A 27,993-nucleotide genomic window follows, 5' to 3' on the forward strand; every position below is an offset into this window, starting at 1 on the left:
TTCTGCTTTCTAGGCGCCACAATTATTCGACTTGTCCTTGTGTCACTCGTTGCACCAGGCAAAAAGCAAGGAGGAGAGTTGGAGGGCATTGAAATGTGTATATGGATCTCAGTTTGTTTCATTTGAATTTTTCTGAGAAAGTTTTGTTTAATATTACAGAGACCTTAATTGGAGACTGATTTGAATTTATTTTGAAAGGTCATATTATTATTATCATCATTATTATTATTATTATCATTATTATTATTATTATTATTATTATTATTTTATTGTTTTATTTATTTTTTTTACAATTAATAACGTGTTTTTCTGTGAGTGGTTTATGAAGGAATTAAGAGTCGTCATGTTTATTTAACAAAAGTATACCATTGCATGCTCATAGACTATAAAGGAATTGTACACAAATAAGATATCCATGTATTGGTTATAATTGAATTAATATCATTTGCTGCTCAGAGGATTATGCTGAACTGATTAGCATATCTGATATGAATTGTTATGCGTGCATATGTAATTATGTTTTGATGAGTAAAGAAGAATACTTTTTTTTTTTTTTCTGCTATCCATGTCAACAGAGGTAAAACGTGTGTTTTTGACAGGACACCAGCACCTCCATCGCCTCATTTGACGGGATGCGTGGAGTTTTTAAAGGCAGGCCACTTTGCATAAAGTTAAGATGTACCTTTTGTACTTTTCTTGTGTGCTTCCGGGAATAGAAGCAAATTCTCACCCAAGATAAAAAAAAAGTGACAAAAGACAGACCTTTCAAAAGGATTTAAAAAAAGCTCTTTCCCCCCCCCTTTTCTGAGCAATAAGGTATCTTCTGAAAGCACGTATTCTTTTTTAGATTACAAAGCCTGATTAGTTGGTTTTGTCTTAAGATGCGGAGCTCTGTCTCCACGTACTGTAAATAGATTGAGTTAGTTTTAGAGCTTTTTTTTTATTATTATTATTATTAATGGAAAATAAGGTTTTTACAATAGACCAGATATCTCCTTTCTGACCTCGAGACTGTGCCTGTTGTCACTAAACACCCAAACTCATAATCAAAATCTGTTACTGTATTAAGCAGTCAGTATTGCACCTGCTTATATTTTACATCAAATGGGAAGGCAGTAGTCACTTAGGAATCTGTTGTTTTCCAGAGGGGGAATCCAAAAGCTGGAGTGTGTACTGTAGGTACAGGGAAAATAGCGGCAACACTTTCATTTCAACGACATTTTCCATTCTTTATACTTTCTTTGTTATCTACTCTGTTCTCATTGCAGAAACCCTTCATACATTCATCCGTAACAAACAGCTATTTAGAAATACCAAAAAAGCCCTGCATATGGTTTGAAGGCGACGTAAGCCTCAACATTCAAATCAATGCTTCTCCCAGGCTTCCTCGTCTCAATTACTGGTGAAGTCGTCTTTCCCCCTAAGTTGCACTGAAGCTCTTTAAGATGAAACTCGACTTAAATGGAATATGTGGGTGTTTTTCCTGGCAAAAAAAAAAAGTGCGCGTGTGCCTGGTGTACAAGTGTACATGCTGTCGTTATATTGTCTTTATTGTCTTTCTGATTTTAACAAATCTGGAATTCCTTTTTCTTGTGCTTACACTTGCACTAACTGCAGCACAGTGACCATTCAGTTACCCTGGTGTAGAAGGTTTACAATGCTTTACAATGCTGGAATGGATGGGTTTTCTTTTTTCTTTTTTTTTAAAGGTGACAAAATATGGTTTAAATTATGTTTCAAATACATAAACATATGCATTAGGCATTTAAATAAAGGATGACAAGCTTCAGATGACAGAAAATAAATCAGAAACGATCTCATTAATTATGCTTATGCTCTCATGACCATTTAAATAGCGCATGTTTCGCCAGTTTATCTTGAACTGGCTGTTCCAGTTCATTCAACATTAGAGCAATTAAGGTAAAAGTTAAATAATACTCAAAAACCAACTTTAACAGCATCTTTTGACAGAGTGCTCCTTTATACCGGTGTGTGTCTGTGTTATTTCAGACTGTGCTGCCAGTCTTTTTCTTCAGTAGGCGTTTAGTGGTTAGGTTAGGTCCCCGTGGTTGGCTATTGTTTGGGTGCGCTCTTTATGGGTTTTGTGGTCTGGATTGTCTATCTAGTCAGTAATTACTCCAGAGAACTGTGGCCCTCACCATCACGATAATAACAAATCACATCAGCGAGGAGTTTCCACTCAGTGCTCCAGATTATGAGGAGAGACAAATAAATAAAATCAACCGGCTCAGTTTTGATTGGTTCCAAAGCTATTTCAATCAAGCAGCTTGATGTCATCACTCCTGACGTTCGAATTGGCATTTTCAAGTTTGGTTTGTGCTTTTTGTCATGGTAGGCACCATTAAAGTGCTTAGTGCTATAGCTTCTTTAAACTTTTACTGTTAAGAAAGAGAGGAGGAAAGGATAGTGCCTTTGAGGGGGGAAAAAATGTCCCCACCAGGTAATTGGTGTTCCTTTGCTTATTCCCCGACTTTTGTTTTATTTACTTAGTCAATTACAATATAAATATAGAAAAATTGAAAGAATTTGTGCTGAGGAAAAGTGATATTTTCATTCCTCTGCTGGTGTTTGTCTTTGATTTTGCCCACCTCCTGCAGCCCACCTAGAAACCCTGTCAAGGCGGTGACAGAAAGCGAAGGAGGCTTAGTAAACACTTTCTGTGTCTGCTGCTGGTGTGTATTTAGTTTAGAGGGCATGCCAAGAGGCTGTTTTTCCATGGGTCGGGTGTCTGTAAACAAGCAGTACAACGGCAGCCCACTCTTCCACAATCGGAGGTGGCACACTCTGAAGTGTGTATGAAATGTGTGTGTCTGAGTGTGTCTTTTTGGGTGTTTTTTTTCTTGGGTGGGGGGGACATGGATTCCCTCTTATTCTAGCCTATCTGGAAACAGAGAAAGAGAGAGCGTGAGAGAGAGTTTGTGTGTGTGCGTGTGTGTGAGGGAGAGAGGCAACCCCAAATCCGATGGGCCGCCAATGGGTGATGAATTATTCCCTGTCTGAGTCACAGCATTGGTGTTATCACAGAGCCTGCCACTGCACTGGGATGACAGCAGTGACAGCCCCTAGAAAAGATTTAGCGCTGACAAGTGATACTTCCTCATAATACATCTCCCTGGCCCTCTACCCTGTCCCTGGTTCCTCAGCCTCTCCCTGCACACAGGATGGGCTTTTTTTTATCCTTCAACTTGTATTTGTTTAAGTGGGCAAGGTGTATATGTGTGTGTGGTTGGGGCTCTTTGCCACCACCGCTGTGGCATAAGTGCATGAGGTAAAGTCGATCACCTTGGAAGGAGGCATAGGCACAAACCCCGAACACTGCTTTGTTGCTGGTACATGTGCTGTAAGGGCAAACACACACATATACACACCCTCCATGTTTGATTCGGTTTGTCACCGAGTTCCATTAGGGGGCTCTCGTGTTTAAGGAATGCCTGTTGTGTTTTTGCATCAACAACAGTACTAAGCCATATTTCCCCACTTGTTTTCTCTTTTTGCTCTCCTCTTTTTCTTCCTTCTTCTTTTTGTCCTTCTTCTTCTTCCTCCTCCTCTTCCTCCTCCTGCAGAAAAGGTCACGCATTGCCTACAGTGATGAGGTGCGCAACGAGCTCCTGGGGGATGATGCCAGTTCTTCGGAGAGCCAGGTAAGGTGTTAATCAGGGGCCCAAATGAGACCAGTGTGGGTGGCTGACTGGCCCCCAGGGTGGGGAGGTGGGCCCCATCGTAGCAGCCATCGAGAGCTGAAACCACACCATTGTCACTAAGCCATGCGGAAGTAACACTGTTTAATGCAAAGCTGGGCTAGCAGTGAGCGGGCTCGGGGCATGGGACCGGTGTCTGGACACAGCCAGATTGTGACCAACGCACACAAACACAAGCAGTGCACCTAAACACAAATACACACTTAAACACAGATTTCAATCCAAAACCCCAGCCTCCCTGCTCCAACCGTCCCACAGCTGTTCTCCAGCCGGGTACGGACTTAGGATCATAATAGATCCTCATGATCAAGACACACACAAAGACATACACACCCACACAAAAATGAACACACAGCCGCTAAATCTTACTCTCTTGTCTTTTTGTGAACTCCAGTGGTGAACAATGCGTTCCCTTACTGATGACTGAAAGAAATTGAAAAAGTACTCAATAAAAGTTATTTAGTCACTAAATAATTTGATCTAGTATATCATGTCAAGCTTCAAACAGAATTTTTTTTTTTTTTAATGGCCCTTTTAATTGTTTTATCTGTTAGCTATCAGTGTATTCACAATTGTTTGGGTTTGTTTTTTTGTTTTTTTTATGTGCTATCAGTCCAGCCTGTTGAATCTGGGGATGTAAACAACATGAGCACATAAGCAATTTTCCTTTAACGTCAGCAATATTTACAAAAGATTTTTTTACACCAGTTTTGAGGGGGGTTTGTATTAAGAAGACATTGCAGTTTTAATTTGCTAAAAATATACCACACTCTTTAAACTTAATTTTAAATAAATTGTTTCCAGTCAAAGAGTAATACATCAGCAGCACTGCTCACAGCTGTACTCAGCCACTCTCAACTATGACAAAATGTCTTTTGACTAATTATATATTGCCTTTAGAGTCAGCTGTCTTCTTGCAGAGGTTACTGTGTCTTAACGCGTACACACACACACACACACACACACACGCAAATAAATGCTTTCCACATACTAAAAAGAAGAAAGATGAATACTTATGTGCACATTTAGTTTCACAGCGCTATGCGAGTATATTTAGATGATTCACACCCAGGCAAAGCTAAATAAAGTTGTCTGGTTTTTTTTCCTCGTTTTTTTGAACATTTCCCTATTACCATTTCAATGATGACCCATGAACCGCGCATCTTAGAAACATATGTATCACGAGCCTAGATGTGTAATTGATATGCATATTCTTGGCAAATTAGCGAGACACAAAAGTGGCTCCGACATTTTATGCAGAAGTTAGAAGGAGATTTGCTGTCAGAAATGCCACATTTGAGACTCTGATGGGTCCTATCAAAATCTTGTCAAGGAAAAGCTGAAAATCCAGATCCCATTTCATTTCAAATCTTATTTCCCCTTCATTAAAAATGTATCTGAAATATTTAAAACGAATATTTGTAAATCTGAAATGTATAAATCTGAGAGGAAAATAATAAAGAAAAGGTTTAGGATTAATATTGTGGCATAGTACTATAAATTTACATTATAGGATTTTGAAAGCTGATGTTGGAATTTAATAAATAAAAATATTCTTGCTTTTATATTATTTAATATAATTGTATTTCCAAGTTAAGATAAAATATGTGGCTTTAATCCATGCATGTACAAATAACAGTAGCAAAGCGTGACATTTAAATACATGAACAAATCCAGCCATTATTTTTCGATCCTATTTAATAATAACATAATCATATATATATATTAAAAATCACAAATCCACATATATAAAATAAAATTTAGATTATTTATTAATTTTAAATTAAGAGGAAGACATTTTTAACTTGGGGAATTTAGGTCAAACATGATGCCCTTAAAAAATGAGCCAAAATATGTGATTTATTACTCTTCTTTCATTGTATATTCACAAAATGTATTTGTTGAATAGACTTCTGGGACTTAGAATGTTAAATTTTTTATTTAAAAAACTCTTTAATGAATGGTGATAATGTCTGTTCAACTTTAAAAATTCAAAACTAATCTAAAACTGTCACATACACACACCTACAAACGCGCGCACACGCACACACCCATACAAAGCCGAAGAAAGAGTTCATCTCGGGGGCAAAAGCAAAGTAAATAGATGATGTACATTTATCCTTTTTCTTCCAGGTGCCGTATTTGCCTCATTTTCATTTAAAAACTTGTGGAGATAATACTTGTCTTGGTCTTGCTGTGAGTGGAGTACTCGCAACTTCAGGGTTTTTTTTTATCTAACGAGACGGCGGTGATAGGAGAGGGGAAAAGATGGTGGGGGCCGGGGCAAGTCGGTCAATTTAATTCCTGACGATCTGAAAGAGGTCAGGATCATTTCATATAGCCCTGGCTGAGCAGATCATTACCAGTCACAAATCTGTTGGTTACATGGCAAGGATTTATAGCTAAGTAAATAGGGAACCGTCATAAGTTCTGAAAATGGCGTGTTGGCCCTGCGATAATGGCTAAAGGACGATTTAATAGAGTTCGGCATTTATTCGTTATCTGTATGCGGACAGAGACTGAATTGGCACTATCACTCATTTTTTTAATAATGTGGTAGGCTACCATTGCACATTTTTTTTCCCTTTCTGTTTCCTCTGCATGCAACACACGCGCACACACACACACACACACACACACACACACACACACACACACACACACACACACACACACTGTCAGCACACACAGACGCCACACACAAAGCAACAAATGCGCACACATTTTTCACACACGAACACTATACGGAATAGTTTCGATTTCAGTCACAGCAGAAGGCTTGGCCACAAGAGATTGTGCTGGTTTGAGCCGGCATGGACCAGATTTTACAGCCTACAAAGGAAGCAGATTACCACTTGTATCGAATTCCGTATTGGATAAAAAAAAAAAATCTTTTGTTTGAAAAAAAAAATTGCTGATTATCATAACAGAAAAATTGCAGCAGTGCAATTTTGAATACTGGCTGGCATCACAAAAACACAAGGAGCTACGCTCATGCAGGAGTAATTATACCATTTACAATATTCTGTATTTACTGCTGTATATCTCTCGAGCAACACGAGCATCACTGGCCAGAATAAAGAATGGATGCCAAAGAAAAAATAAAGCTAAACAGGAAGAAACGAGAAAAACAGCTCACCATGCCCATCATATAGTTTTAACAAATCCTCCACAAGGACTTGCAATCAGTCAGGCAGCACAAATGAGCTAGAACAAGTTTTGTTTGGTATCCATTGACTGATGGCAGAGCTGTGGTGAGGGATCGCAGGATCTGATGGGGTTTTTTTCAAGCCCCAAATAACCACATTCACAGTGTCGTTTTAAACTTTGGCCTCTTCAATAATGCATTCTTAGCGGGAGTTGTTGCTTAAGTTAGAAAAGAGTGTTTCCTCACTAAGGTGCGCCTTGTTACTGCCGACATTTTCAAGGGTAAGAGCTCTTTATAAAAACATGGAGGTATACTTGTTTACCTCCCACATTACAGATATTGACAATATATTTTTTTATATATATATATATGTCACAGACATATACTTATGATAAGCAAAAATGATGCAAGAACTATTTTTGACATGCAAGATTATAATGTGTGAGTTTCTTTATTTTTCAGTCAGTTTTTGTCGAGCACAGACTCATCCTGAATTCATTATTTATGACAAATTTCTTTGATTGTGTTTACTAGTTTTGTTATAAATACAGGAGAGGGAAATTTAGGGAGTGCAGTATTGTTTGTTGTTGTTGTTTTGAATTTTGGTATAAGATAAATGTTAAGTCATAGTTTTAATTTAAATAGATTTTCCTCCTATATTGTTCACAATGATCCCAAATAAATAGTTTGAGTAATTGTGGCCCTAAGTCTCCTTTTTCAGCTACTACCTTTGTAATAGTGACCAATTAAATATTAGATTAAATTAATTAAAATCACTTTAAAAGGCTAACACATCAAAAATGCGTCCTTCCTCTTTCTCTTCCAAATGTGCTGCATTCCTACGTGAAGCCTTCCTCCTCTGCAACCCTAACTTAAGGACAGGCCAGGGAACCAACCTTTTAATTGTGATTGGGCATAATTAATGGCAAATGGGATTACTGCCCTCCCTTACATGTCTATTTCATTATCAGAGATGCAAGAATTTCCAGGACAGGGAATAGGAATAGCATTTCTTATTTACTTCACTTTAAATTTGTTATTCTCTTTCATGAAAAATGTATAGCTATGCTAAGATTCATTTTTCATGATCTATGGTTGTCCTCATAATAAGCAGTACTGTATGTATACACAATTGTAGCCTTACATGGCTTTCCATGCATACGCTGAACAATCTGCACCTTTAATGCGATTGATAACAGACATTAAATATTGACAGCTTACCAGCATTAATAAACAGCGATGCAAAATAATGTGCCTCAGCATTTTTATAACTCTGTTCCAAAAGGCACACAGTTTCCTTTTTTTTGTTCGTTTTGCAGAGAATTGCACAGTGACAGATGAGAAAATTTCGCTCAACATTTAATCTTACTATAAATGTGCAAACCAGATTTTACTCATTCTTTCTTTTCTCTCGCTATATCAATTTCTGTAATGTGACTTCCTTGATAATCTCGGTTGATTCTGCGAGTCGAACGATCCATTCCCTGTGCTTGTTTAATGTGACAGCAGCAGGACTTGATCTTTGTTTGTTCAAAAAAAGTCAGCCCAAGCGGCGTGTTTAGCTCCGTTTAATGTGTTTGTCTTGTGATTTCCAAATGCTAAACATGCAAACAGATAAATCGTCAAGGTTAATTCTCTATCCAGCCATATGACTGTTTCTGCTTTTTTTTAATCTATCTTTCACTTTCTCCATCCTTCTTTTCTTCTCCTTTTTGCTCTCACGATGCAGTTGGTAAAGTTGCGTGAAGAGGTAAGTGCTTTTCTGATCTAAGAATTTAAGTTCTGCTTTCCGTATGAAACTACCTATTTTGCCTCCTTTCTTTGTTAGAAAATTAGAACCACTCATTTGGACACTTTCTGGATGTCTGATTGAACAGTTTAGAGGCCGAACCGCAGATAATGAATTTACTTAGGGCCAATCCCTCAAGTTTCCCCTCCTATAAATATCAGGAAGCGAAGATGAGATACTATTTCTGATGCAATTGTTTAAGGGCAAATATTAGGGAATTAAACTCAGAGTTCCTTCAGTTATTGGGACCAACAACTTTCAAGAACTTGATCAGCTTTTGAGTTTTGATCAGGAATGGCAGCTTGAAACATTTTACTGTTCTTTAAATATCTCAATATGAGGCCAAAAAAGCTGCTTGTGCAGTAAAAAAACACTGAAGTTATTTTTTAGTGATTTATGTTATGTGTTTAAGAGTGCACATTGTAGGCTAGTATTTGTTTTGTGCTTTTGATTACAAATGAAAGGAAAGAGATGCTTAGTAAGATGTTGGGCCACCACATGCCGCACCTTGGCTTTGATTGCACAAGTCCCTGGAAATCTCCTGGAGGGAAGGAACGCCATTCTTCCAAAAGATACTCACTCATTCATTTGGTCTTTTGATGATGATGTTGGAGAGGACTAACTAACACATCAATCCAAAATCTGCCAGAGGTGTTAATCTGGGCTGAAGGAATTCTGAAGACTATAGCATATGATTCACATCCTTTTAAAACTCATCAAGCCATCCACTGACCCTTGTTTCCATAGACTGTATGTAAAAGCCTTAAAGTTAAAGTGATATTAAATTGGTTGGATTTAGTACACACATGCCCCCATCTCACTTCCTTCTCTCATACACAGGAAACTTTTATTGTAGTGACCAATTCGATTTTGTACCAGATGATAATCATGTTTAGTTCTTCTGCAAAGTTTGATATTGAAGTACAATGACTTGATTTTGAAGCTGGCCTCAAGTGGCCATTTGAGGAACTGTAGTTTGAAACTTTTAGTAGAAAGGTTGTGGATTATCAGCCTTTATAGCATATCAATATACAAAACAGCTAAACTGTTGTTTTGACTTAGCAGAAAAGAAAAGTTAGCTACAAGGATACAACTTAAAGTTTAGATAACAGGATAATTCAAAGGTCTTTTGAATCTTGAATCGTATTCAGCTTAATACATTCAAACAAAATGGCAGAGGAATGGACAATAATGTGGAGGTTTTAATAGAAATATAGCGTCTCAGAAATGGAGGGAGTGTGCTTGAAGAATTTGATCAGTTCTTTATTCCACTCTCTCAGAAATCTTGCTATAGTGCTGACCCCCCCCATCTGCTGGAGAAAATTTGGAAACCAAAATGCAAACCACAACATTTTTTTTTTTTCTGGATTGTCAAGTTATTAAAGGGAGCTTTAGAGAGCTACATAGTGCCCTGCAAGATCATTTTAATTGTGAATTCTCCTAGAAACTAAGTTTGTCTGTATAGATCTGTTTTTATTTTCACAAATTTATATTTATGTTTATTCTTTCTTCCCTCCTTGCCTCCTTTGGTTCCTGCATATCCAAATATATTGTATATATAGGATTGTACGTTAATAATAGTAGCAATGATGATGATAAAAAATGAATAAAACATTAACTGCATGCAGAAACTAGCATCTTTGTTAACTTGTTGTTTAACTCATTAGCTTACCATTTGAAACTGTATGGTATTGATATATGTAATTATTATAATGATATTTTAAAGAGGTGACTTATCAATAAATACTATATTATTCATAACAATTGTTCAGCTTGGTTAGCAATAGTAGGTGTTAATATCACTGATGTTAGAATTATTTTAATAGTTTTGTTAATTGCGACGCAGATCCTGTAAATAAGTATAATTCTGAGTATAATTCTTATAGATTTGCTTTAGTTTTCTTTTTTATTTGATTCATTTGATATGTAAAGTTCTACTGGGGTGTCTCAAACATCTATCACTGTGCTTGAATCATGTTATTGTTGTGTATATCGTCTTATTTACTGGAGTATCGATACTTCAGGTTAAATTGAAATGTCTTATAACTGTTTAATTACATGTCTAGCCTTTAGAGTTTGTTTTTTCTTGGACTGCCCAGTAATGCTACTAATGGTAGGTTCAACATCAGCTTACCTTAATTTGAATGTAGTCATTGTCTCATTGTTGATAAAAAGATATTATACACATATTTAGCTTTATATTGTGCATGTATTCTTAAGTCTATATAAATTGTATTTAGCGCTCAAAGAGGCAGGTTCTTTAGTTATTGTAGGTTACATTATATTGTTGTCCTGCCCTGAACTCGTCTTTGTAGCTATAGTTGCAGTATGTTTTTAAATGTGCCTTCGAGTGAGACTTTATTCAAGAGGGATTCTGAAGAGACAGAGTAATTCAGCTCCTATCAAAGCATCTCCATTCACACCTATCCATAATTTAAAGTGCCAGCTTGGCCCAGATGCCATGTTATTGTGCTTTTTTTCCTTTTATTTAGCTTTACTTTTGTTTCCCCTTCTTCTACCGACTTTTTTCAGCATTTCCTCTTAGCCCGAGGGTCAGAAGACATCTTGAGTTACCTCACCTGTCTACCCTATTTGGAATGGTCCAGTCTGTGTAATCGGGCTTGAATCTTTGCCCTCGTCGCCATTGCAGTCTTTTACCCTTTTGCTCTTCCTGCATTTGAATCAAAGGCTGGCGCAGCTTATACACACTTAAGCCTTGCTTTTAAAAAACTGCACTTTTTTCTTCAGCTGAAAAACATGTTTAAATATTTAGCACCCATATTCACAGCTGTTTGACACTTGTAATTCCTCGTCTTACAAGTCCCAAACAAACGGCAGAGAAGATCACACAGTCAGTCTGAATCACAGCTGTCATCATTATTCACTTTGACTCTCCCCCACCCTTATTGAAATAATAAGGAAATCATCTGAACTTTGGAAAATGGTGATAGTAACCGCCTGTGTTTGATATTGAAAGAAGGCAGGAGAAGGAAAGAAGAGGGGAGAGATTTCTTTTGAGCTACAGCTGCATTGTTCTGGGGCTCCCTGTTAATAACTTACAACTGAAGAGTGTTTCTTGACGCAAAAAAGCACAACAGAAAAACACCATTTTTGTGGTTCCTAAGAAGATCTTTGTTCAAAAATGTAGGTGTCAGATGAAAAGGCATACATACATAGGTAGGAATGGTGGTGGTGGTGGCGGCGGGGCGCACTGGTGCACTCTCAGATGCACAATATTTATCATATATTATATTTTAATCTTTTGCTAGAAGGCTCCATGAGAGGATCAGGTATGATTTGTGCTCTGTGCATGTCTTTGCCTTGTTCTGAAGGTTTTTACAGTGGTTATATGAGAACCGCAAGGGTCAAGTCTTGAATTGGGACAGTGTAGCACACCAGCAGCAACTTTGCATTTCTCTCAGTAAAAATTGCTGACAAGGATTGCTTGCTTGCTGCAGAATAAAAACAAATGGTTGAAAACCTGAACAATTTCACTATTTTTGGTCCTGCAACATTGGAGCAATATTGCATGACTGTGAGAGATACTACATTGTAATTTGTATCTCTTTATGTATAATCTCTTTATCTGTGTTGACTGACTGTGGCAATGCAGTGAACGATCTTTAGTTTAATTTGTACACGTTCCTTTTCATTATTTTCCCTGGTATCATCTTGTGTCCGTGGCTGGATTGTTCCATTATTAGGGCTATCATAGTCTGCCATTACTGGATTCTTAGTGGCTGAACTTTAACCCTTTCCTTCAGGTTCTGTCACTGTGAAACTCAGGATGCATTATTCTAATGATCTCACACACACACACACACACACGTATACTACCACTGCCACCACTACCAACCCCCCCAGTGCCCCCCCCCCCCCTCCCCTCGCCTCCACCTCACACACCCAACCCTCCCCCCGGGCCTAAAAGAAGACAGAACGAGGGAGAGAAGAGACACAGAGAGAGAGAGAAATTCAGGAGGATAAAGCTTTGAAGTGGCTTTCCATCGCAGCAAGTCTGCCGGCCGTCTCCCCGAGACGTGTCACCTTTGCCGAGAGGGAATAGGAAAATCACGTTTCGAATGGTAATGATAACATACTAATCACTTGAGCTCTTTGAAGAACCCAGGGAGTGCGCTACTCTGTCAGTATCCCTGGCTGCCTCATGCTCCCAGGCACACACAGGCACTGCAGCCGTGGTCTAGGTGTATTAGCTTAAGCGTTCCATGTCAGTGCGTCCCCTGCATCGCAGCTGATCCATAGGGGCTCATTATAGCCCAAGCTTGGTATCCGTTTTCTCCCACATGTATACTGACACCATATCTGTTGGTGCCACTACCACTTCCACGCCACCTCCAAACCCCTTCTACCACAACCTTTACCAAAACCACACCACACCTTGCATCCAGCGCCGCTCGCCGTCTACTTATCAGTTTCCTACCGCAAGACCATTTTATCACTCAACCACCCAACCCGTTCTCCTATCGCGCCATCCCTCCCCTGCCCTCCCTTTAACTATTAAAAAGTATCTCTGCAATTTTAAATGACATCTGTCAGCGGCACAAAGAAAAAGGAAACGAGGGAAAGAAAAGAGTTCAGAGGGAGTTTTCTCCTCCCTGCTCTTTTCCCATCCCTCTTGTTGTCAAAGTTTGAAAAGTGTGTCGTTGACTTTTTTTTTCTTCCCCTCCACATTTTTCATTTCCTCTGAGTGATTAGCTGGTACACATTTTGACAGCCAAACCAAAACTAGAGATTTCACTTCTTTCCCTGTCCCCTTCACTCATGTGATGGGCGTGAAACCCTTGTCAGATGGGCGGCTGTCATTCATTGGGTTGTTTTCCTGTGTCAGATGTGTTAAATCTGATCAGTTTCTTAAGGTTGCGCATTAGAAAAGCCGTCACAACCAACAGCATTCAAGTAAACATTTAAGTCTTCCATGTTTATGCTGTTTGATTGCAGTGTGGGTTTAATGAAAGCTCGGTCTTATGTTGGTTTTGCACATGAAGTGTCTCAGTTCAGTGGATGATGAGGGGTTGTTTTTAGTATGTATGTAAGTGCATCTTTATATGTTATAGGTGGCTGGTCACTTTGGACTCAGCAGACATTTTGTATGTAAACAAATCCATAAGGTTAATAATTTTTAGAGCTTGGCAATTCAGTTTGTAAGGCCACTACAACAGGTTTTAAAAGGCAGCTCACAACAGTCACCAGTTACAGACTTTTTAACTAACTTTATCTAAGTTTAATTAACTGTTTCAGCCTTTCAGAGAAAGCTTTGAATAAGAGTCTAAAAAAACTGTAAATTTCGGCATTTTAAAACTACCACTATTTTAACTCCACCAAAGAAAGTGAGAGCCGGTAGTGGACGTCCAGTCAACGGATGAGCTCTTTTCTTGTCTTGCTTGTTATATAGGAGCTGTTTAGGAAGAGAAGAGGCCAAAATCATTGGTTTGCTTGGTATCCTAGGAACTGCTATCAGTAGTTTGTACTCGTATACACGTGATATTTACAGCCTTAGCTTAGACCTTGATACTCACAAACACCCTCTTTGGAAAATAAAAAATCACATTGCAGTCTTAATAATTTGTGAAACCCATCTTTTCTTGCTATGCTAGAGGTTGTGACTAGAGGTTCCTCCAGTTGGAAAACATTAGCTGGACCCGGTTTTGTTTTACCTGGACAGCTCTTTAAATAAATTTGTATTTCATCTTAAGGCAAGGAGCTAAAACAAATTAACTGTCCTGGGTTGTGAAACAATATGAGGAGGCAGCAAAGCTCCAAGTAGTGCCGCTTTTTATGTCCAAGATGAGGCAGCAGCCTTTTTTACATGCATTTGCTTGATATTCCATCAGGACACAACACATTGTCATCCATGAAGGTTATTGCCAATATGGTTGTATTATGTTGTCGCTGTGGATGTGGTCTGTCTGCTTAGGTGACAGGGTTGATGTGTTTCTTTGAAATGGGTCCCAGCCCTCTCAATCAATTTTTATTTTGTGTTTGTTTCTCCAGCTTGAGTTCTTTTTTTTTTCTATTTATTGCAGAGAGCACATCTGTTGGACAACACAGAGAAGCTGGAAAGGTCATCACGGAGACTGGAGGCCGGCTACCAGATAGCGGTAGAAACTGGTACGTATTCTGTTATGAATTGGAAAAGGAGTGGGGCGGTGTTGGGTTGGGGGGTTCAAGATAGTGCTGAGGATGAGTGAGCGACAGCAAATTGTCTTGCTCATATGCGAGGTGGGTGGATGTGTGTGTGTGTGTGCGTGTGTTTTTGGAGGGTGGAAGGAGGGGAGTCGGTGGGGAAAAAAAACCTCTTTCCTTGACGCCTGATGACATTTTCGGGAGCACATCAAAGGTGAGCCAGGGAGGGAGTGAGAGAAGTGTACAGGCGACAGATCGGGCGCTGCTTCTCCTTGCTCTGCTCCTGAAGAAAATTCAAGCATCACTATGGCTCAGTGTGTATGTGTTTGTGTGTGTGTGTGTTATGTATGCATGTGCATTTGGTGGGTGGTGCTGTGCTTTTTTTTTTTTTTTTTTTTTCCCTCCACAAACAGATAGGGGGTCTATGAAAATAAACAATGTCAGCATTCCTCCTGAAGTTCTTAATTCAGGAGCGTACAAGAAAGAAAATAAAAACATCACTTTCTAAATAAATCCTCTTAAAAACACACAAACCTTTTTTTTCCCTCATTATCAAGGATGGTTTTAATCTTAAAATAGGAAAAGATCTCATTGGGATCTTAAATAGATTTAACCAGTTAGCATATTTCTTTTCCCCCCCCCCCTCCCTGTCTTCCTTCCTGACAGTCACCACATTATTGAGGCGCAGTGTATTCCTCAGAGATATATCAAAGCTCATTCTTGAAGTATCAACCAGCTTTCTGTGGCTTCCGTTGTAGTTTTGAAAAAGTTTGTCAATTTACACTATAATCGCAGGGCGGCTGGTGTGCGCGACATCGACAGATTTAATAATTCAAGTCAAGGCAGGTTTGCACGGAGACCACTGGCTTTTGATGTTCCCTGTAACTTGCATTCACAAATTCCTAAATACAATCTGCATTCTCTGCCTAAAAATGTTGATTCAAATTTCCGAGATGATTCTGACGTTATTAGAGTTTCTCGATGGTGTCGAATTCTGCAACAGCCGGCGGATTTTTGTTCCGCCCTGCCGCAGCTTTCACAGTGACTCGTTTTGATGTTTTGCCTCACAGCTTGGTTGTTGGTGAAGAAGTGTATGGTGACTTAGCAGTGTTGAGCACCTCCTGTGTCCAGCGGTTTCTTCCGCTGTAGTCAGCCACATGCCCCTTGACCCTGTGTCACCAGTGGCTGTCTCATCCACTGTGCGTGCAGCTAGCTAAGAACAATGCCCGTTTATCCTGCCTCGGTCCCACACACGTGGCTCGGTCCACACCAGCTGTGGGGTATGTTTGTGGTTTGGTGGGGAAGCTTCGCCCCATGTCTTTAATCCATGACCTCTTCCTTTACTCTGCTGTCGATACCAGCCCTCCGCTCAGATGCACAACCTGAAATGGCGATGTCTCCAGGTCAGCTAGAGAATACATCTAAATAAGGAACGTAGATCCACTCGGCATACGCAGCTCTCTACCAGACTAATCTGCCAAGCTCTCAAATTTAATAAAAAGTGTTGGCATGAACATTAGGAAGCCAGATTTATCTACTCGGTTAATATAGTTTGACAGAGTTCACCATCTGATCCAAAGTTCTTTTATTTCTTTTTTCTTTTGGATTGTTCGCCCGTTTCAAATGATATATTTTCTCTTGTTGTCCTACTGTGATGCATTACAACGCTTCCCAGACATCTTCATATTATCTTGCACTATTTAGTCCATACTCCTGCCAGATTAGTGAGTCACACAGTACACTAAGGAAACTGGATTTGTGTTGAACTTGGTTACTTTTACAGCCCACCAAAGATTTCGTTTATTGTTGTTTGTTCTTTTTTCACATCATCAAGTACAAAACAAAATAAATATCCAAGTCCTGCAAGTACTAGGCTTTATTCGTGAGCGTTATGAAATGCCATTGGCAGTTGTTGTGGAATAAGCTTTGTGTTTTCAAATGCAGGTGCGGCATCCATGGATATTTAACAAGAATAATTAGAGCATTAAGTGTTTCTCCAATCAGACATTCTCTAGTCATACTGTAAATGCTACTCTTGCCACACATCTCAACTCTTCTTAGACATCTAAGCCCTAGTTTTTTACCAAGAGCAGTTTAGCATCGTTATTTTGCAGTAATTCAAAGTTGCATTCTCCATCCACAATGACACAGTAGCCCTTAAGAACTACAATTGACCAATGGGGGAAGTGGAACTAAAAGACATTATATTTCAAAGAGATAGATCCTGAACAAAGAAATGGCGTAGAAACTCTTTGCCCCCTTTTCTCTTCACCGCCGACAATATCTCTCTTAATGACCAGGAACAAAAAAAACAGGATGCTTCTAGGTCACATTTAAGGAGAAAAAAGAAGACTCTTAGTTCTAAGAAAAGATGAATCTTGACACAGTATCATTTTATCATAGATATTTTAGTTTTTTCTTCTTCTATTCTCAGTGTCTCTAGTGTATTTTGTGAAACAAAGGCTTGCCAAAAGCAGTGAGAGCCCTCAGAGGGATATAGAGGAGACTCTTTGGGCATGCAGAGCTATTTACCACACGCACCCTCAAGAAACAGGGTTCTCTGTTTGTCTCATAAATAAAGTATAGAACTTCATTAGTGAAGAGCACTGACTTGAAAGCCCAGGCATAGAGACATGCAGACATGGAGGCTAGCCCAGTTAAAGAGGGCAGTAAATAAAAAGGGAGGGCATGCAGTTAGCCAATTTAAAGACATTTGAGTCAGGGGCATTTGAAATGCCCAAACGTGGAGGCTTGTCAAATTTTGGAGATGTTGTTAAATCAAAGACATGCTGGATTTTAGTCCTTCCCGCCAAAGCTGAAGATATTTTGAATGATTCATGATGCTTGTTTAAGAATGAAAATAGCATGTTGTGCAACATATCCATGTTGCAATGATTTGTTGCCTTACCTTTCTATTCATTAAAGGTTAGAGACTGATTAGCAGTTTCTGAAAAGATATGACTCTATAAAACATATATATATGTATATTTAAAAATACATTCTGCTTTACATAGTAAAATTTTAACTCTTAATTTAAAAACTGAAATATTAATTAGTGTTATCTCAGCAATTAAAATTATTTGATGGCGCTTTATTGCACTTTTGTGAGGATGTAAATAGTTTAAGGTTGAAATGTAGCCTTGTCATAGCAGAATTCATTTTGTTAGCATGTTTGTGTGTTGCAAAGGACCGCTAAGGCGAGCGATCTAGCGTAATTCTAAAGGTAATTTTATAATAAATACAAGTTTACTGTAAAAACAAACCAGAGGCAGTATTTAAAGTGTCCAGTTCAGTAAATCATGCATTAAATATTAAGGAAACTTACTTTGAAAATTCATCCCCCCTTATGCTTTTCACAAATACTTTAGCAATGCCAACAAAATGAGCCGCTGAAACAAAGACGAGCACAGACAAAAGCATTGCTGCTCTGCATTTTAAAGGTGGCCAGCAAGAGGCTGAGACACTTCTTCTTAGGTGAGTGTTCTTGGTGTTAGGAGCCTGTAATCAATCCTGCAAATGAAAACAGCTCATTAGGGATTGATTTCAGCCCCGTTTAGATAAGCAGAGAGGGTTGGGGTACGGCCCCCAGGGGCCCCAGCCTAGCCCAAAGTTCACGCCATGCCAGGTAGAGAGCAGCACTGCAGGCTATCAACTTTATTAGGATGGAGATAAGCTGATTAGACCTTGTCAATCAAAGGTGCCAGTGACTCAATCATGATCCAGGGGATTTTTCTTTCTTTCTCTCCCTTTTTGTCTCGCTTCCCACTCTCACACTCTCCCTCTCTTTTTTGTGATAAATCATTGAAGCGACCAACAAAGTGGCAGCCATCGCTGGGCTAAGCTAAGCAGCCCTGCAGTTGTCACCAAGGCAGACGTGTGAGGACCCTGTGATGATGTGACGACTATATTAAAGAGTACATCAATTTGTTTTAGAGCAGTTTGATTTTCAACTGCAGTGGTATTAAAAGAGGGGTGGGGGGGGCAAAAGAGGGGAGGGTGAGCACGTCGGCGTCATCGAACAGGATTCCAGTGGCAGAGCAAGGGGTGCTGGGACAGCGAGAAATAAATAGATAAATGACGGAGTGACGAGAAATAAATAAATATGTTTTTGTAAACATTAAAAAAAAAATCTTCATGGCTCTCGTTTGAAGCAGAGTGTGGCTTTGAGTCTTGCTGAGAGTCCATGGGTGCTGGAGTGGCCCAGTAACACAACACACATTTGTCCCGACTCTCTATCTCTCCCTCTCCATCTTTGTCTCTTTCTCTGTGTCTCTCCCGCTCGCTTTATTTCTCCCTGTTCCCTGTAAAGATCAGACTCGATGATTCTTTTGGTGCTGGGCCACCAAAGCGTCGCCTCAAATCCATAAGCAAACACTTAACAAATGACTTAGCCGGTTACGTTTATGAACACCAACTTTTATATTAAACAGAGGCTGTTGTTCTCCCTCAATACATTTTATTCAATTCTTTAACATTCAAAACATGCTGTTAATGTAGAATATTTTATTACATTTTTACTGATTTACACAAATAAAAATCCTACAAATAAATAGGTAATTAATCAGTATTTAAGTGGAATTAGTATTTTTGGAAATTGACAATTATTCTACAATTTTAATACATTTAAAGAGATTAGTTTGAAAATTTGGTTTGTTTGTTTTGCAAATGCAACCCAATTTTATACTTGATTTTTTTTGTATTAGTAAGTACTTTAATGATTTTTATATATATATTTTTTAAAAAGCATAGTATATACACACATTAAATGCAATGTAAATCTTTTTCTTATTAGCATGTTGCTGAATCTTTTCTTACTTCTTATTTTAGTTTATTCTCTCTGTTCTGCAATGTAGTTTTAATATTTTAAGCATCTCTTTTTCATTTCTCTTTTTAAAAGGACACTTTGCTAAAGTGGATTTCCTTGAGGTATAGCATAGTAGATCACTTTTTTTGTAGGCCGATACAATCGGCATGTTGTATTGTGTTCAAAAAGAATATGACGTTATTTGATAATTGTTTGATTAATAAAGCCGAGAGCCAGGACTTAAATATTTCACAGCTTGAATTTTCAGCTAAAGAGAAAGGTCTTTTTAAAGAAATGTGCTTTAAAGCGGAAAACGTTTTTCTATAGCTATTTAAAAAGAAAACAGTCATTAAAAAAAAACACTGCCAAAATTTTAACTTGAAACCATATTTCCTAAATATATATGCTTCAACGCATAACATCTTGCTCTCAGAAAATCTAGCCGTGGGTGAGCTGTTTATCGGTAAACCCCCGGTGGATGAAAGGCGTAGCAATAATGATTTTTTTCTCTCCTAATCGGACCTTGTCAGCAAGGCGTCTTATCGTGGAGAGGAAAATGACACCGATCCTATCGAAGAGCCTGGAGTCCGAATCGGCGGCGTGTGTCCCCCCCAATCATGGCCGGCCGTGGCCCAGTCATATCTAGCGCCGCCACAAACGGCGAGCGACGCTTTTTTATGTGGACTTCAAAAACGTCGCGAGTCATTAAAATTGCACCCACGTTTGGCAGCGGGGATCAGCCGCTCTGGAGCGAAAATGGGATGTGGGAAGAGGAGACTCACTAAATGTGTTAATTCCATCCTCACATGTTTACGGCTTAATTTTAATCTGTTTGAGGGAGGAGGAGGGGTGGAGGGACGATTGGAAATGGGGGGCGGGAGGGGCAATGAGAAAGCCTAGCACTGCAATAAATCGCCATTATCTTTGACACCCTAGGACTCAGCTGTTCCAGGGATTTAGGGGTCCACTGGCAACAGTGTATATATATCGTAGGGCATGAAAACACTGTTTACGCTTGAACTGCGGTAGCTAAGGTGCAATCACCAGTTTCAGGCTGCCCAGACAAAAGGCCTTACGTTAACAATGGCCAGCTAGCATACGGACCCTCAATGGAAGAGCTGAACCAACAGACTCAAGTATGTGTTTGTGTGCGCGCGCCTGTTTTCCTGAACGTGCGTGGGCAAGTCTCTGTTTCCCTGTGTATCGACAGGTGTTACTGCAAACATCCAAAAATTTGTTCGAGCTTTTGTGGGACTACAAAAATGGAAATAAGTGACATGTTTTTGCAAAGTTAAATGAACCTTCTCCAAAAATAGATCAAGAATTCTTGAACGAACAAAGATTGTTCCGTTAAGCTTACCGTCCACCAGCTACTACAGCTGCTCCTCGCCTCCTTGTGTTCCTCCATTAGGTCTCCACAGAGTGTGAGCTAGCATTAATAAAATTATGAGAAAATCTAATAATTAGACCTTTAGTCAGTTATTAGCTTCAACAAGGCTCTCAACATAATGAGACTCTTGGAAGTAATGATCTGACTAGAGAGCTCATTGGAGCTTTCCTGCTAAGTGTAAAAAATATTTTTAAGAGAAATGTTGGTTTTAAGCATTTAAGCTAGGCCCTAAAACTTAATCACTAGCGTTATACACATTTAGCGACTTTATGATGGATATGAGATGAGATTGACCAAGCAACATTGACTGAAATCTTTTATTAACTAAAGATTAAACCACCACAGTGATTGCAACTGAACACAGGCAGCCCAACTGCTTGATTAGCATTCCTCAATAGCAAACCATGAGTCCCCAATGTCCCCAACTACGGCAAATAGCATTTTTTTGTGTGCGTTTTACTAGTCTATTTAATCAGAAAACACAATTTCATTAAAGAACAATGTCCTTGAGACGATGAAAATTAAGTCATTTTGGGACACTTTGTAAATTGGTCTAGATTCCTGATCAAACCCCATCCAAATCATTTATTGATATAATCTTATCCTTATCTCAAGATACAAAACACCCTCCAAATGCTAGATTGTGGTAAGACACTATATCTTAAAAGAGACCATCGTCCCAACCTTAAATCATTTTTTTTTCTATTTTTAGGTTATAATAACTAAAAAGATACCCCCTGCCTTCTCGCATGCAGAAGAAAAAAGTGTAGCATTGACCTCTGGCTGACACAGAGAAAACTGAGGGAGGGTGGTGGGGGTGAGATGGAGAAAAAGAAAGCAGAAAGAGCGACGGAGAGGAGAGAGCTAAGACAACAACTGTGAAGAGCCGCATAGGGTTAAAGAAAAACTGTTTCAGAAGGAAATGGGAGACAAAAGCGCGGACTCGGAGCCCCCATGGGTGCTTTAAAGAGCCGCTACATCTGAGGTGCTGAAATATTAAAAACAGAAAAGGAGAAAAAAAACCTGAAATAAAGTAAAGGAGTGGGAATGAGAGGGAATTGTGCTATTTTGTCAACTGAGGACCTTTTAACAGAAAAATTAATTGAGTGATGAGAATGACGCAGTGAATGACAAGATGATTGATGACATTTAAAACCCGAAAACGGGGTAAAAAAGAAAAGAGATTAGACATTTATCAGAGTGAGTGGATAGGTTGCTGTATAGAAGCAAGAAATAGAAATAATGGAAAGGAGATTACAAAGATCCATAAAATATTTGAATGTTTTTTACTTGTTTACCAGGTTTTTTGGTTTTGTTTTTTTTTGTTTTTTTTAATCCTCTTGCTTCTCTTTGACCAGTAAACCTCCCTTACACATGTTCTCATTGACAGTGCACTAAAGTGACAACCATTCCTTTTATATATATATATATATATTATTTAAAAAAGAAAGGCAAGAGGCATTATACTACAAAGCAGTGTTTCTTCACAGTGAGTCTTCTGTCAAGCTGGCAGACATAAATGGGCAATTTTTTGATGCAGATTCAGCAGTGTTTTAAGGGTGAAAATTAAGGGGAAGATGGTGCCATTACCATAACATTTCCCTTATGCTTTGCACATAGTTATACAATAAAATCTGACGAATTGAGCCATGCACCTGTGATGGGTCCCTTGCAATATTCTGTTTGGGTCTTAAAACAATCGCACAGCATTTAAGACATTACTTCTTAATAATTGATTAAACCTTTTAATCATTTGAATTCACATGACAACATACAAATGGTTAAAAATCCTATTAGCAGCTTTAAAGCCTGACATGTATATGTGTAAGCCATGCATGACTGCCAGCCAGTAAAAACATTTTCAGAGCAGGAAGAATAATAAATAATGATACAAGATTGTAGTTTAGGTTTCAGACATGAAATTGAAAAAGTAAGCAGACGATAATGTAGAGTATAATAATGTAAGTATTTTGCTATCATTTATTTGCTGCATAATTGATATTATTTTTAGGCCTTTGTCTAAATTTTCTAATTAAAAAACACTTATACATTAAATTAATTAATACATATAAATAAGCCTTGCATAATTGTATTAAATGTAGAATACGTTTAATTTAAACATATTATGGTATCTTCTTCTACCTTATTCCATCACTTTTACCTTTACTACCCACTTTTTTTTTCTATAAATGTTTTTGTTTGTTTTTACAATGCTGCCAAATTTAATACAAATTTTGGGAAGACTTTTGTCAATTCATTTATATAAGTGTATTTATTTTTCCCCCTTGAAAACAGTCTCACACCACAGTTTGATATATAGACTTAAGAATAAATAAATTATTAATAGTCATATTAATTACTGCTGTCCTTTTCATATTACTTTCACACAGATACAGAATTGATAGATAAAAGTTTAACACTGTTACTCTCAGTGATGACACCAATAACAACAGTCATAATATTTTAATATAGCAAGTGTCCATATATTATAGGGTCATAAAATGACTGTTACTGTGTAATGTTTATTAGAATTTTAGAAGTTTTTTTTTTTTTAAAGAACCTTTTCCATGTGAGGAAGTCTAAAGAAACATCCGGACAACACTGACTTCTTTTAGCTTTAAATGGTGTAGCTGGTGCTTTGTTGTTAGTCAGTGATGACTGCACTGTGTCACTTCTCATATAGTCACACAGATGTTTTTTTTTATGTAGCCCACATGAAGACCCTGTGGTGTCATGTCTAGAATAGATACAATGTGCAATAGAATAAGCAATAACCATGCTATTAGATTTAAATTACTTGGTCTTTCTTAAAAAAGTATGACTGATTTTGATCTTTGAGACAGTAAAGTGGTGGCTCTAGCCTTAAGGAAACATTTTGATCTTTTGTTAGAAAACCATATGGACCTAAATGCCGTCATTAGCTTGTTATTAATGTGCATCTACTATAAACATTCCTGGCGCGCCCCCCCCCACACATCCAGTCCCCACCCTGCAAGGCACACAATTATACTGTACAAACAGAGTGGCGCATATTAGCCATCGCCGTCTGTCCTTGTTCCTTTTTCGCTCAATGGTTGCCACAAGAATCACACCTCCCCTCCTCTGTCAAAGGAGCTTCCTCCTTGGCTGTCCTGTGCCCATCAGACAGGGTGCCCGGCCGTTTAAGACACCCAGGGAACATGAAACGGAGCCGGGCTGAGATGTCAGCTGGTTGCCCCATCTGCCAGTCAGTGGGTTGGTAAAGCTTTTGTCCTGGGGGGTAACCTTAGGAGTGCAGTGTGTGCAGATAAAGTGTGTTTGTGTGTGCGTGCATGTGCATTTTGCTGAGGGACGTCAGACTCAGCATCACAGTTTTGAGCAAAGCGAGCCACATACAACATGGTGACCTTGTCCTTTTAATTTATATGCGAGATGACATTTCCACCAAAATTGACCAAATTTAAAAAAATAAAAAATCTGATCTCACATCAGGGAAAATTAGCTGCTGTGTTTACTGGTGAGGATTTTTTTTTTTTTAAATGAAGGCATTTCAGGGGAATAAAATGTGCAGGTCTCACACAGTTGTCCAGGATCTTCAGCTGGATTGAAGTTAATTGGTCTCATTTCAGATCTGCTCACTTCTTATGGACCACAGTTGGTGGAGGAGTCGACAGAACTTTAAATTGCCTGAAACTTGTCTCTATTCTTTTCCTGTTCCCCTGCTAAATAACCTAACCTTGACAGTACAAACAGTTTGACTCTCATATAAATGAACCAAGGTACTGAGTGAACGCTGGCCGGCTGGTTGAATCGAAGCACATTTCCACTCATGCATTCTATCATTTGGTAGATAGGCCGCGCCCTTGAGCTGCTTTAGGAGGCAGGCACTGCTTGTTTTCACTCTAAGAAGGTGCTGAAAGGGGGCCTCTGTGTATGCACGAATGCACACACATAATCCTTTGGACGGTTCTACGTGAGCCCAAGAGTTCCTAAAAAGAAAATGTATGCAGACAGCATGAACTTATTTATTTACCACTGGCTTATGCTTTTGTAGTTTCGCCTGTCAAGGATATCAGCACAAGTTAATATGTGCGCTTTTGTGTGTGCGTGTGAGTCTGCGTGTGTGTGTGTCTTTGCACCTCAGTTGTTTCACTCTCAGATAAAATCTGATTTATAACAACAAAGCCACCCTGTAATAATTTTTAGTCAACTTTGACTGTTGACTGCCACGTAGAAAGCTTCGCTTAAGTGGTCTACATATTCCCCATGTTCACATCAGTCAGTCTCACCACATGATGTATGTAGTGGTAGTCCTGAAGGGCTTATGCATGCACAGCTCTGCACCGGCAAGTCCTCCCTGAGCACATCTATGATCTTGGGTTGTTCAATCATCAATCAAGGCCAACTGCAGCGTACTGTACTGTCGCCCATCTTTTAAAGCGCAGTTGTGAAGGACTGGCTAAGATGGCCTAAGGGACACCTTCCTTGGTCAGGCCCATCTTAGGTTTGATGTGATTATGTGCGTGGTTATGACTACACAGAACAGACTTGACACATCGATGTAGACTTTTTAAAAATGTTTGGTGAATACTATCTGACAGGAGGGAAGTGCTTACTGGTATTTTTGTATTTGAATTTTTGGCTGTACTTTCTCCAGACATTTTTTTATTAATTTTCTTGTCATTTTGTTGCTATGATTCCCCATTAGCTTTCAGCTATTATAGAAAATAGACCAAGGTTCATCTCAAAACGGAGAAACTTAAGTTTTTATCAATCGTATTTTTTTTATTTTAGTTTTACATTTCTTTTGTAGGTTTTTGTGGTCACATCTTTCATGCTTTAGGCCATTTTTTAAAAATAACTCTTAGCTCATTATTAAGGCAAATGTCTTGTGAGATAAATAAACATGCATCGAGCAACTATAAAATTCACTAAATCAAGAAAACCTGGAAAAAAATTTTGCCTAAATTTTAGACGGTATGGGCAGAGAGAGCAGACAAAGAAGGCAGTGCAGTGAAAACACTGCCAGAAAATCAAAAAGAAATATACAGTACATTCACTTTCTCCACAAAGCTACTCTGAATTCATTATATTATCCAGAATGGACATTCAGAACCATATGATATTGCAGTGATAGAGTTGCTTGCCAATTTTCCTGTGTGCTTGAAGTGAGGTATTGTGCTATTTTAATGAGCTGTTTAGACTAGTGGACGGTTGCATTTGGGTTTTAACAACCGGCTCAATGAGTAATTGTTATTGCCTCTTAAAGGCCAGATGTATGGAATTCATGCAAATATAGAGCAAAGGGAAAATAAGTGTGTGTGTGTGTGTGTGTGTGTGTGTGTGTGTGTGTGTGTGTGTGAGTGAGTGAGGGTGTCTTGGAATAATTGTTTTCCAGATGTCCTTCTTTCATGTAAACCACACACGTGCTCGTGCACACGCACACACTTAAAGGACTGAACAGATGATGGTGATGATGATTAAGCTCTTAAGCATATGGAGATATTGTCTTTTAGTGTGTGTGTGTGTGTGTGTGTGTCTGAGACTTTTTTTTTGAACATTTCTGTTCCCTCAGTCTTCCGTGACAGGTTCACCCATCTCTCCTGGGGAGACTTTCACTCCCAATTTAGACGCAACCGTCATCAAGTGACAGCAATGGCTCCGGCACCCTACCTTTGCAATGTGACTACAGTTAACTTAACAAGTCTCGATATGTGAGCTCCATCTTTGATGTAATTGATTTGAGTAGTCTGAGCATCTTTCTTGCCAGGAAGTTGAGATTTTTGGTGGATCTGTCAAGATGATCTTTGGAGGAATGCAGGTCACTTCTCTTACAGTTTTAAAAAAGTTATTATCTTTTATCATGTTGCATGTTTTGTATGCCTCCTTTGCTGCTCTAGATGTCAGATATGGTGCATCCTATCTGTAAACTCATCAGGAAGAACACGTGTGGCCACACTGTACTCAGGTCTCTACTCCGTATTGCAGTCCATCTGTCCAGTCCTGCTTGTTTTACAGTGATCATAAATATCAACAGCAGAAAAGAAATCAAAGATCCCTCTGATATAAAGCTGTTTAGAAGGTGGTCATTTTACAAGCGAATTGTGTATTGTTTCAATATGTTTTAAAGTTTACATTGGACCTTTCGTGGGCCGTGCTGTAGTGTGAGTGTGGACACTTTTGTTGGGTTTTTTTCCCCCCGCTGATGAGATTCAAGTACAGTGTATCTATTGTTTGTTCTTGTCTTTGATGTTTCTCCTGCCTCTGCAACACCTTACGCTTGGATGTTGCATCTGTTTTATAAAAAAAGAAATGAATATCCACTTTTGCTTAAGTAAAACTAACTTAAAAGTGAAATGTACTAAACAAAAGAAGTACATTAAACTAGTTTATATATTATGAAATAATAATTTAAATAGTACACTTATGACATTTGATGAATAAAATTGAATTTGTTTCATATGCTTCATCTGAAATTCCCTGAAGACCTTTTAATCGTCTACCTGATGTTGTTACGCGGTCAGCCGTGCTCGCCTTTTAAAAGTGTTCAAATTTCAGTGAACGCAGAGTACACAAGTGTCTTAAACTGTGTGCATTTCATCACATTGGTGTGATTGTGTGTCTGTGTCTGTATATTTGTGTGGGTTGAAGTTGTGTTGAGTGACAAGGGCATGCGTCTTGAGCCACCTGGATTTATTTGGGCCAAACAAGAGGGGCCCGTGTCTGTCTGGGCCCCTCTTCTGTCCGCACGGGGGCCTCAGAGCCATGAACAGAAGGTACCTCCTCACATCTCACACCTGAGCTCCTCCCAGGCTGGGACCAACCTCTCTTTCTATCTCTCTCCCTCCATCCACACAGGCTTGTTTCTCTCTTTCTTTCACTACCCTCTGTGTCCTCTCCACTTCTCTCCCAGGCCATGGCCTGGCCTACTTTTACCTCTCCCACTCTGTACTCTTTGATCTCAACTGTGTTGGCACTTTCCATAGATCATGTGCATGTTTGAAAATGGCCCATTTGCTCAAT

The 27,993-nt window shown here is 38.9% G+C and overlaps 1 protein-coding gene across 4 annotated transcripts in view; it reads left to right on the forward strand.

Moving 5' to 3' along the window:
• vti1a (vesicle transport through interaction with t-SNAREs 1A) overlaps positions 1–27,993 on the forward strand; it is a 115,720-nt gene that overhangs the window by 20,436 nt on the left and 67,291 nt on the right. For 2 of the 4 annotated variants that reach the window (XM_082545263.1, XM_082545261.1), the window contains exons 4-6: positions 3,585–3,662; positions 8,597–8,617; positions 14,698–14,782. In XM_082545263.1, the coding sequence (XP_082401389.1) occupies positions 3,585–3,662; positions 8,597–8,617; positions 14,698–14,782 (184 nt within the window). The remainder of the gene's footprint in view (positions 1–3,584; positions 3,663–8,596; positions 8,618–14,697; positions 14,783–27,993) is intronic. The other 2 variants (XM_082545264.1, XM_082545262.1) reach the window with 1 other exon arrangement.

Source organism: Aulonocara stuartgranti, assembly GCF_965226115.1.
Source record: "Aulonocara stuartgranti genome assembly, chromosome: 8".
NCBI lineage: Eukaryota > Metazoa > Chordata > Actinopteri > Cichliformes > Cichlidae > Aulonocara > Aulonocara stuartgranti.